Genomic DNA, 12,315 nt, shown 5'->3' with positions numbered 1-12,315 from the left:
CTGATTTGGCCTTTCAATTTGATCAATTTGAGCAATTTAGGGTTTGAAGATGAGAGCTCCTGGTTCCTCTGGAAGTTTCGACCAGAACACACACTTAGTTTGTGTGTTTTAGTGTAGGGTTTTATTTAATTAAAACAAGTTTCCAGTTTTTCATGTTTGGCCCCTCAGCTTTCCTCAAGTTCTCAAGTTTTATAAAGGTTTAACTAACTCATGTTTTCATTGTTGTTTTAACCATACTTAACTAACTAGGTTGATTCCCAGTTACTTAGTGGTTTCGGGAAAGTCATAACCCGTTTTATTTTTAAGTCCCGTTAACTCGGGCCTTCTATATACTTTGTTTTTCCCAAAGTATTTATCCTCCTTTTAATTAACATCAAGTTTATTTATTTAAATCAAAATATTTACCGGATTAACTTTCACCACTAACGGTACTTTACCCGTCTTTTAGTGTTAACGTGGTTTGATTACCAAATCCATTTTCGGGGTGTTACACCATCTGAACGGATTGTCATCCGATCGACTGGCCATCCGATCGGATTGCCATCCGACACTTTTCACTTTGAACCATTTTACGCGCCACTTATCGTTTATGCTATCGTTCTGATCAGGCTAAACTCACTCTAGCGCTCCCTTCAATCCATCATCGCTGTGAGTATACTCGAACCCTTTTTGCTTTACGCACTTTTGGGTGTTACATACGTTACTTATTCTAAATCACATCGAACACACTACGCAATACTTTAACGCTAACCGCTACCGCATGTTATACGTGACTCGATGAATGCTTGTTTGTTATGTTTACACATAGATTGTTGTCTACATGCCTTAGCAACGATAGTACTATAGTTTGGGCTCAGCACCTATTTACTCAGGGGTTGTTAAGGACTATTAATGTCACACCCCCAAATTACCACCTAGGGTATGTCCCTATTGGAGGTGCAACGATCCAACAAAGAGCCACCAATCATATCAAACACAAGTCATAATGTATTGAAATACCCAATTGAAATAAATATAACGTTTGAAAAGTTTAACCAAAACCAAAGTATTGAGCGGAAGCATAAATGTATAAGTGTGTAAATGTATCGAAACCACATCAATGTAATTGTTTATCATGACCACAACCACTCCAGCAGCATCAGACAGCAAGTTCCCAAGTTCCTTCAGTAATTACCTACAAGCATGTAAACAAGTGTGTCAGACTACGCTGGTGAGTTCAAGGTTTTGTTAACGGGTTGAGTTACCAGATGTATGTTAATGCGATTCAATGTTGCGTTACAATGTTGCTCATGTTAGATACCCTAGGGAATGTGCCCATATGTATCCGGGGAGTGGGTACCCCTTAACGACCGTTTGCTATGTTGCCTTCGTTAGATACCCTAGGGAGAGTGCCCATATGTATCCGAGGAGTGTGCCTCTAACAACAATAGCCATACCCAGATAATTAGTTCACGCCCGTCCTTACGGCCCGGTGTGAGGTTTCCCACCTAATAGCGCTATCAACTAATCACCCCCATTGCCCTCCAGGCAATAACCAAAACCGATTAAGTTATTTACCCAATGTTTCCCTTCCAAATGTTTACCAGTTGTCCCAAACCACCGGGACGCATGCTTGAGAAAAGTGCAGTGAACTCACCTTGATTTGCTCGGCAGAATATTTTACTTGTTAATTTATTCAATACTCGCGACCTAGGAGAGTGTTTGGTAATGATCAGTTTTACAGTTTGTTTACACATAGATCACATCAGTGGTTGTCACGTATGGCACGTATAACAGTTAAGCAACAATTCAAGCAAGAACAATGATTATTCAAACAGTTGATCCAATAGTACATAGTATCGAGTAGCCCAATCAAGTTACAAGGTCCGATCCAATCAACAATCCCAATCCCAAATTACCCTAAGTTGCGTGTCGTCATGCCAATATATTTCATTAGGTAGACAGATCCAATTTCCACATACAAGAGCATCATAGCATCATCCAATACACATAATATTTTGACTGTCAATAAACATCATTAATAGAGTATTCATATTATTTCAATCGTTTATAATCATTGGCCTAAATTATGAGCCAAGACACTATCAACTCTTAACTACTAAACATGGTCTTTAAAACAAAGCCCGGCCCAGCACCAACCAGGATGTGTGCTGCCCAAAGCGAGGTGTGTGATTCTAATCGGACCCGTGACCCAACTGTGTGTGAGACCCGGTAACCCCAAGCCCATAGAATGTGCGACCAGGTTAAGATGTGCAGCCCAATTTATACATTCAGATTGCATGCTTGTGTGTTCAACTGTTTTGTACGGCCCAGCTAACGATTTTTATCCAATAAATTCTTTAACAAATAACCAGCCCAAACTATAAGTGGCCCCTTTTTGTTACTGGCCCAAGTCGTTCACCCTCCCCAAATCATACTGTATGTTTTATAAGTCTAATGCATCATGTACCAGAAATCTATATTATTTACATATCAATCGATTGTATCAAATTAAATACCCACTCGGGTCAGATCGATGCATAATTAATATGACAGGTTCTGATCATGTGTAGCACTAGCGGGCATCACGATTATATCACGTTAGATCATACATCAAACATCAAACCCTTATGTCGTCATGTATAACAATCTCACATATATGAAAAGGGTTTCGGTCATTTATCAGTGTCTATGCACAACATCCATGACTCGGTTGCAACCGAAACATTTAAACCATCATCAAATCTGATATCTTATTATTCACACGATACATGCATATCATAGATAATTCACACAATATATGCATATCATACATAATTCACATAAGATCTATGTAACCTGATTCAATTAATCAATTTGCACACAACATGTACAACCTGATCGACGTTAATATCTACATGGTATAAACATCAAATAGTATGCGACTTGATCGATATTAACATCTACAGAATATAAACATCAATTAGCTTGCATAAGGATTCACTAACCTCACTAGTCAAGAGATTATAAGCAGGGGAGATCACAAGAACGAAGAGGAGGGGCTTCCTTTGTTGCCGTCGTCGAGAGGAACAGGGAAGAGAAGTAAGGTTATTTGTTATGTTGTAACTTGTGATATACACACATGATACGTATTGTAGATATAGACTAACTACACCAGCCACCTAGTTCGCGTATTAGGTATACTAGTTGGGCCAAGATCCAATTGAAACAAGTGGGCCGAGAAGTACTAGCTTCAAGTTTAGTTCATGATATAGAAAATACATAGGAAGGTCCATCCATGTAATTCTAGTCTGAATAAGTGGGCCGAGCCCACTTGGATTACGGTGCTATTGGGCTTCGGTCTGGATTGCATTTGACGGCCCAAGGGTTAGTGCGTGACCCAAAAACTTGCGGCCCAAAGGTGTTAATATGTTAATTTAGCAGAATAACACACACGCTTAACAGATTTACCAAAGAAACGAATAGTAAAGATCATCTGATTAACCGTTACAAACATTGGGAGTTCGGGTTGTCACATCATCCCCAACTTGAAAGAAATTTCGTCCCGAAATTTGGCAAGTAAGCATTGAGGAGTGAAGTGAGGAAATCAAGATTGCTGCGGATTTTGCTCAGGTGTGACATCATCCCCAACTTGAAGGAAATTTCGTCCCGAAATTTAGCAAACAGTCGCTGAGGAAGCTAGTTTTGTTAAGCGTTTTCGCGGGGTGTCACAACATCCCCTACTTGAAAGAATTTTCATCCCGAAAATTGATCTAAAACAATGGCTTGAAGTGAGTTCCGACGAACTCGATCTATAGATACTTTACAACGCCTGGGGGCTAATCTTGTGATCGGTGAAAATCATGGTATGGTGGTTAGCGTTTTGTTCTATCGGTTGCCAATCAAAGAAACAGGGAATTAATGAGGTTCGTACGAAGATTCGAGCGAAACAGGGGTCCATTAAACATCCGAAGGGTTTGGCCAGCAAATTTGTTGTCTAGAAATAATTTCCAGTAGTGGTGCATGGCGGCATGGCACAACAGGGAGGTTCGTTACATTGCGGTCGCGCGAGTGTATCATTTGTCCAAAACAGAGTTTGGTGGGTAAAGATTAGTGTTGCAAAACGACAAACGCGTGTAGCTGTGACTGCTTCACTTCTAGCGGCGATGACAAGTGAAAGTGATAAGGTTCGTCTACAGGGATGCGTGGGTATAGTTCTCCTAATCCCGTGTTCGTTCGGAAGTTCCATTTAGCGATGCCATCACATGGTTAGCTCTATTGAAACAAGGGTGCACTGGAGGCCCTTGTTTTCGGTCTAATTGGTGCATTCGGTACCGTCTAAGTAATGCCTCCCACTTAAATCCGACGACCACGGTTTCCACCGGAGATTGTAGGTCGTGCAGTTCCTCTCCGTAACACCATTACGCAATTCATCACTCTCTCGTGTTGCATCGGCGTGTAACTGGGACTCTGAATTAAGCCATCATGGTACATCGCTGGATCATCGGTACTCTCGGATAGAAGTGATGCTCCGCGTGTTGTAGGGTTGGGTTTCAAAAGCTGAAAAGACGTTCCGCGACTTTGTTTTCCTAAGGATTCACAGCTCCCGGCTGTGCTAAGGAGGTTGAAGTTGCGAACCCTTCGAAAATCCTATGATGAAGCTGTGATAGTATCCAGCGAATCCAAGGGATTGCTGTACCCCAGAAGGAAATCAGGATTTGCATAAGGTCAATTCTAAAATTCCACCTAACGATGTGGAGGTAAACCAGGTAACTCTTTGGAAGACATGTCAAAAATTTCACGAATAACATGAAGATACTCGATCTTCCTTTCTTAAAGTGGCGAATCGGCGACAGGAGTTAGTATAACAGAGTAGCCCTTCCGTAGGCACTTCTGGGCTTTCACGACTGTGACAATGCCAACAACGGCACCACTACGATGATCTTAAACAGATAAGAATTCCCCACTGGGGAGAGGGAACGCACGATTTTCTTTTTGCAGGGGATTTCTGCTTGATGCATAGATAACCAAATCCATGTCAACGACCACGTCAAAACTTACAAGAGTATTGGGAAGTAGGTCAATGTCGAACACTTGACCCATGAGATCAAGTTTACAACCAAAAAGAACATGAGAGGCTTCTATATAAGAGAAGGGGACAATCTTAAGGGTTGAAATGAGGTAAAAGTCGAGTATCACATTGAAATCTACAAACTACCAAGTTTACACACAATAGGGCAGAACCCTTCCCACGCTCGTTAAGCCTCACTGGGACTTGCATGCACCTCGCGTTATTATTATGTGTGCACCCATAATAATAAGACGATTTGCATGCTTATCTCAGTGCCTCTTAACTTGCACTAAAAGGTTCCCCCACGTTCAAATAGCAAGCGAAAGGTTCTATAGGATCGAGAATCACAATAGTCGAAGGGAAGTGTCACACTAGCAGTTCACATAACAGGGGTTGGTAATGTAAGGGCTCATGCTGTTGTGCCAAGTGTGCATTCACGTGTAATGTTATACATAAGTGTACACTAGATATACTATGCAATAGTAAATGAGAAACGAACCTTGCAGTCTGGAGCTGAGTGTCATGGTCATCGTTTGGATCAATTCGGTTATAGTCTGGTTTTATGAAAACATTTTAAAACCGAGTTCTCTATAACCAGTGGCTCTGATACCAAACTGTCACACCCCCAAATTACCACCTAGGGTATGTCCCTATTGGAGGTGCAACGATCCAACAAAGAGCCACCAATCATATCAAACACAAGTCATAATGTATTGAAATACCCAATTGAAATAATATAACGTTTGAAAAGTTTAACCAAAACCAAAGTATTGAGCGGAAGCATAAATGTATAAGTGTGTAAATGTATCGAAACCACATCAATGTAATTGTTTATCATGACCACAACCACTCCAGCAGCATCAGACAGCAAGTTCCCAAGTTCCTTCAGTAATTACCTACAAGCATGTAAACAAGTGTGTCAGACTACGCTGGTGAGTTCAAGGTTTTGTTAACGGGTTGAGTTACCAGATGTATGTTAATGCGATTCAATGTTGCGTTACAATGTTGCTCATGTTAGATACCCTAGGGAATGTGCCCATATGTATCCGGGGAGTGGGTACCCCTTAACGACCGTTTGCTATGTTGCCTTCGTTAGATACCCTAGGGAGAGAGCCCATATGTATCCGAGGAGTGTGCCTCTAACAACAATAGCCATACCCAGATAATTAGTTCACGCCCGTCCTTACGGCCCGGTGTGAGGTTTCCCACCTAATAGCGCTATCAACTAATCACCCCCATTGCCCTCCAGGCAATAACCAAAACCGATTAAGTTATTTACCCAATGTTTCCCTTCCAAATGTTTACCAGTTGTCCCAAACCACCGGGACGCATGCTTGAGAAAAGTGCAGTGAACTCACCTTGATTTGCTCGGCAGAATATTTTACTTGTTAATTTATTCAATACTCGCGACCTAGGAGAGTGTTTGGTAATGATCAGTTTTACAGTTTGTTTACACATAGATCACATCAGTGGTTGTCACGTATGGCACGTATAACAGTTAAGCAACAATTCAAGCAAGAACAATGATTATTCAAACAGTTGATCCAATAGTACATAGTATCGAGTAGCCCAATCAAGTTACAAGGTCCGATCCAATCAACAATCCCAATCCCAAATTACCCTAAGTTGCGTGTCGTCATGCCAATATATTTCATTAGGTAGACAGATCCAATTTCCACATACAAGAGCATCATAGCATCATCCAATACACATAATATTTTGACTGTCAATAAACATCATTAATAGAGTATTCATATTATTTCAATCGTTTATAATCATTGGCCTAAATTATGAGCCAAGACACTATCAACTCTTAACTACTAAACATGGTCTTTAAAACAAAGCCCGGCCCAGCACCAACCAGGATGTGTGCTGCCCAAAGCGAGGTGTGTGATTCTAATCGGACCCGTGACCCAACTGTGTGTGAGACCCGGTAACCCCAAGCCCATAGAATGTGCGACCAGGTTAAGATGTGCAGCCCAATTTATACATTCAGATTGCATGCTTGTGTGTTCAACTGTTTTGTACGGCCCAGCTAACGATTTTTATCCAATAAATTCTTTAACAAATAACCAGCCCAAACTATAAGTGGCCCCTTTTTGTTACTGGCCCAAGTCGTTCACCCTCCCCAAATCATACTGTATGTTTTATAAGTCTAATGCATCATGTACCAGAAATCTATATTATTTACATATCAATCGATTGTATCAAATTAAATACCCACTCGGGTCAGATCGATGCACAATTAATATGACAGGTTCTGATCATGTGTAGCACTAGCGGGCATCACGATTATATCACGTTAGATCATACATCAAACATCAAACCCTTATGTCGTCATGTATAACAATCTCACATATATGAAAAGGGTTTCGGTCATTTATCAGTGTCTATGCACAACATCCATGACTCGGTTGCAACCGAAACATTTAAACCATCATCAAATCTGATATCTTATTATTCACACGATACATGCATATCATAGATAATTCACACAATATATGCATATCATACATAATTCACATAAGATCTATGTAACCTGATTCAATTAATCAATTTGCACACAACATGTACAACCTGATCGACGTTAATATCTACATGGTATAAACATCAAATAGTATGCGACTTGATCGATATTAACATCTACAGAATATAAACATCAATTAGCTTGCATAAGGATTCACTAACCTCACTAGTCAAGAGATTATAAGCAGGGGAGATCACAAGAACGAAGAGGAGGGGCTTCCTTTGTTGCCGTCGTCGAGAGGAACAGGGAAGAGAAGTAAGGTTATTTGTTATGTTGTAACTTGTGATATACACACATGATACGTATTGTAGATATAGACTAACTACACCAGCCACCTAGTTCGCGTATTAGGTATACTAGTTGGGCCAAGATCCAATTGAAACAAGTGGGCCGAGAAGTACTAGCTTCAAGTTTAGTTCATGATATAGAAAATACATAGGAAGGTCCATCCATGTAATTCTAGTCTGAATAAGTGGGCCGAGCCCACTTGGATTACGGTGCTATTGGGCTTCGGTCTGGATTGCATTTGACGGCCCAAGGGTTAGTGCGTGACCCAAAAACTTGCGGCCCAAAGGTGTTAATATGTTAATTTAGCAGAATAACACACACGCTTAACAGATTTACCAAAGAAACGAATAGTAAAGATCATCTGATTAACCGTTACAAACATTGGGAGTTCGGGTTGTCACATCATCCCCAACTTGAAAGAAATTTCGTCCCGAAATTTGGCAAGTAAGCATTGAGGAGTGAAGTGAGGAAATCAAGATTGCTGCGGATTTTGCTCAGGTGTGACAATTAATCACATGATTCACAGTGGTGAATATGTGTTACGAACTGCCTTGCCCAGTCAACCCTCAGTCATTGGTATTGATAGGATCATGTCGATAACTTACGTGCTTCACTTCACACGTTGTACGTGCTGGTTATGCGTAAACGATTTCGAACTCTATTATATCTATTAAACTTGTATGCTCACCTTTACACTATGTGTATTGACTTTCACTTTAACGTATGTGGAAGGTGCTTAAGATGTTAAAATGCTTGGCTTGCTGTGAAATCGAGGCTAGGAATGAGTCTAGAAACAAATAAACGAATTGTCTGTTCTTGAAATCTGAGTTGTCGGATCAGTATTTGTTTATGAGACAATTATTTGTAATAACTGTTTTATTTGGATATGTTATGGTATGGGACATGACGTTTTAAGTATCTGGTAATTAATAGTTGTTATGGATACTCATGGACAATCTCTTTCGTTCAGTGTCGCGCCCCGATGATTCCGCCATCGGTCGGGGTGTGACACTTACCCTCCATCTAGATGCTCCTTAAATATTTTGTCAAAAGCATGAAAAAGTTCCAAGATGGTGTATAATTGTGCCTGAAAGATCAATCAGGGGAATTAATGATAACTATATTACCGTTTCTACAAATCACACACAAATTTTAGAAAAAGGTAAAAAAAATACTGACCCTTGCATCTACTACAATTAGCCTCCCAAGACGGTCCAACTCTGCTTCCATCTCCTTGATACATTTGTTGATCATGGAAACAATGCCTAGTAATTTTGATTTGATTACCCATTCCAAATGCTACATAGGAGAAAGAAGCTACAAATATCACACTTACACCTTCGAAGAGAAAACATACAGACTACATATCAGTGAATAATATTACCTCAGATAAAAGTTTTGCCTAATACTCAGAACCCATTTTATTGGCCAAATGATCGTAGTCAGGACTTGTAGCAAAATACTCACTTCTTTGGCATGTTTAATTGCATCCGATGTGGCAATATCCTGATTAGCGGGAGATATTGCCAGTATGATGGAGTTGGCCGGTATTAAGTTTATAAGTTATAAAACAATTTAAAATTCAAATGAAAGGTTTCGTATACAATTTCACTAAAAAAATCACTGCACTAATACTTTTAAAATTAATCATGCGAGTTTAAAGAGGCTAAACAACAAATCGAGAACTAATATCCAATCTTTTACAGAATACAACTTTCCATTAAACATAATCATGCGAGTTTAAAGATGCTAAACAACAAATCGAGAACTAATATAAAAAAAGTTACCTCGATTGGTGATAAACAGATCAAACGTACATCAAAAACGTTCCCTCTTGATTGAAGCGATAAAATCATTATATCATACTCTACAAGAGATAAAATCAGTGTATATTGTGGCTGGTAAAAAGCAAGATCATCAATCAGAATCCCCTTATCTCCTTTGACTACATCATGTCTCGTGAATCCATTAGGGTTGTTTGGAGAAGTCACGAGCTCAATGTAGGGTTCTTTTTTATTAAACTCGTATGCATCACCCGCCCATTTGTGCAACCCTGACTTCAAGAAATTAAAATCGCCATTAGTATCCTGCATATTTAGAACAGAAACGAAATGAAAACCTATAAAATATGAATTTCGAACGAACTAAAAACTTAGGAAGAATCTTTCCTTGTGCATCGATTTCAGCCAGTGTCTTCAGTTTAACCTCTGTCAATTCGAAGATAAGAACACAAAAGCGCATCTATTAATATGAACACCAAAGCCACACTTGATCAATTTATGCAAAAGTCAGAAAAACGAACGCTTAAAAAGTTACAGTGTGATCTTCGTCTACTCACCCAAAAATTGGGTATATATGATATTTCTCAAATACATTTGGCTTGACCAAAATCTGTTTATACCTACCAGCTCTTTTTTCCACATTTGTCAATAACCTGTCAGACTAAAAGAAAACGGGTCGACAATCGCCAAACTTTAATTACTAATGCATAAAATCCCTATGTCGTTTTATTTAAAAGTTTTTATTGCCTTCATTAACTTATTAAAGAACTCAAATTTTTGGACCAGATTCTGGGTCTACCTGGCTGACCCGTTTGAACCGCTGCACAAAAGTTACCTGTTTTGACCCAATTTCCTCTCAAATTTTTTAACCAGAAAGTGAATTTTAGTAGTATATTTAAAACATTTAAATAAAACTTTGGGCAACTTCAACCCATTTGACCTGTTCGACTCGTTTCAATTTTTTGTAACTTTTTATGTCCAAAAAATCCAGTCCATGATAGATTAAATTTAAGCAAAAACGTATTTTCAAGTAAATGAGTATAAATTACCAAAGTCCTATATTAACACCAGTCGGGATGTATCGATTTAGTTCCTTCCTTCTGAAGGTTTGATTATCGATGTCCAAGCATCACCATTTGTTGCTCCTGCAAGGATCAAGGTCTCATATACATTAATAACTTTAATATATTAAAAAAACAAATGCGTGCCGCAACAACTACGACCTCTTTCAAAACAGATGAAAAATGCCATGTGAAAACAGAGTCAAATCAGATCTCCAATATTTCACCTGATAATCCCAATTGCCCTGTGAAGATGCAAAAAAAAATCACATATTGCTTGTTATCTTTTTCAGGCTCAATTTCTTATTGGTGAATATTAGAACCCACTCGACCTATGTGCTCCTTTTTGTTTATGTCAAATTATAATAGCTTATCTTGCAAACTAATAAAAAATTCAAATAATAACCACAAATGCAGAAGCACCATCAGGATCATCTCATGATACCCATAAATAAAATAACAGCATTAATGTTACGAAGAAAAGAAATTATCTAACTAAGAGATTATCTAATTATAAAAACATGGTTATGCAAAAGGCAAAAATAACCAAAGTATAACAAAGACCTTGAACCGAAGCCATCTCCTTCTCAACTTTTGCGTGCGTTACTTGAAACGTGCCTGCTTTTCTTCATATCCTCTCTAAATCCTGACTTCACAAACAAAAAGATACAACAATAGAATAGAAATTAAGTTAAGGCTTTAACTCCCTTCACATAAATGCATTCAATCCACAAACAACAAAAATACACACCTTGATTGAGTGAGAAATCTCATGTATAAAGTTGAACGAAAAAACCCTAAATCTGTTAAAAGATGCATCATAAATTTGATATTTCGAAATTCAAATCTGAGATAGACATATTTGATACAAAACTGAAACTTTTATACTTATCATGATATTTACCTTGAATCGGTACATGGAATTGGTGTTTAAGAAAAACTTGCTGACCATTCTTCTTGTTCCAACAACCTTGTAGAAGTAGTTTCAAAGGATCAACTGATTATATACTCCACCTACTGCAGTTTATAAGCATATAATTAGGGTTCTTCCTACACAGGTAAAATTAATATAAATTATACATTTTCATAATTCAACACAAATCATCAAAAATACTTATGTGGAGAACATTAAAGATCAACGAAAAAGTTACATGGTTTGTTCGGTTTCTTCAATCGCCATCATCTAGGGTTTGTTCAATAGCCATCATCGCTTACACGAATAGGAGATAGATGAAAATTAGGGTTGTGAATGGTTTGGCTGAAACAAAGAACAATCAATTCGAGCTCTAGATCAAGCCTCAACAAAGAACAATCAATTCTAGGGTTTGGAGAAAACAACGGAAGAGAACCAACAGAAAGATCGATGGTGAAATAAGCTTTGATTAGGGTTTTTTTATTGGAATTAAGATGGAAAGAAAACTGATTTCAAATTTATGGAACAAATTAGGCACTCGTGAAAGTGAAGGAGAATGGAGAGAAAGAAAATGCCGCCTAAAACATAATTCTCTGGCCAAAGAGCATTACCACATCAAGGTCAAAAAGTCAACATTATTTTGCTTTAGTATAAGAGATAGATTTTTTATTTTAAATTTCTTTCCATAAATCACTGGCGGTTACAATTCCTATTTC

At 38.5% G+C, this 12,315-nt stretch overlaps 1 protein-coding gene across 22 annotated transcripts; it reads right to left on the bottom strand.

The window, feature by feature from the left end:
* Nucleotides 1-8,634: 8,634 nt before the first annotated feature.
* LOC110865533 (tryptophan aminotransferase-related protein 4-like) lies at nt 8,635-12,202 on the bottom strand. Of its 22 annotated transcripts, XR_002550780.2 has the most exons (11): nt 11,838-12,201; nt 11,591-11,703; nt 11,438-11,489; nt 11,251-11,336; nt 10,849-10,931; nt 10,675-10,770; nt 10,183-10,286; nt 9,632-10,085; nt 9,229-9,350; nt 9,024-9,143; nt 8,635-8,931 (listed from the first exon to the last, which is right to left on the bottom strand). XR_002550780.2 is itself a non-coding variant. In XM_035974562.1 (5 exons), the coding sequence occupies exons 2-5, from the start codon at nt 10,019-10,021 to the stop codon at nt 8,857-8,859; spliced, it is 504 nt and encodes a 167-aa protein (XP_035830455.1). In that variant the 5' UTR covers nt 10,022-10,085; nt 10,183-10,668; the 3' UTR covers nt 8,636-8,856. The 22 variants fall into 22 exon arrangements, 1 of the variants encoding a protein (XP_035830455.1); XR_004860724.1 differs by having other exon boundaries at nt 8,636-8,931; nt 9,229-10,085; nt 11,591-11,736; nt 11,838-12,202; XR_004860722.1 differs by having other exon boundaries at nt 8,636-8,931; nt 9,229-10,085; nt 11,838-12,202.
* Between the last annotated feature and the right edge of the window lie 113 nt (nt 12,203-12,315).

Source organism: Helianthus annuus, chromosome 6 (assembly GCF_002127325.2).
Source record: "Helianthus annuus cultivar XRQ/B chromosome 6, HanXRQr2.0-SUNRISE, whole genome shotgun sequence".
Lineage (NCBI taxonomy): Eukaryota > Viridiplantae > Streptophyta > Magnoliopsida > Asterales > Asteraceae > Helianthus > Helianthus annuus.
Note: the sequence above shows the minus strand (reverse complement) of the source record. Positions and strands in the feature narration are given on the sequence as shown.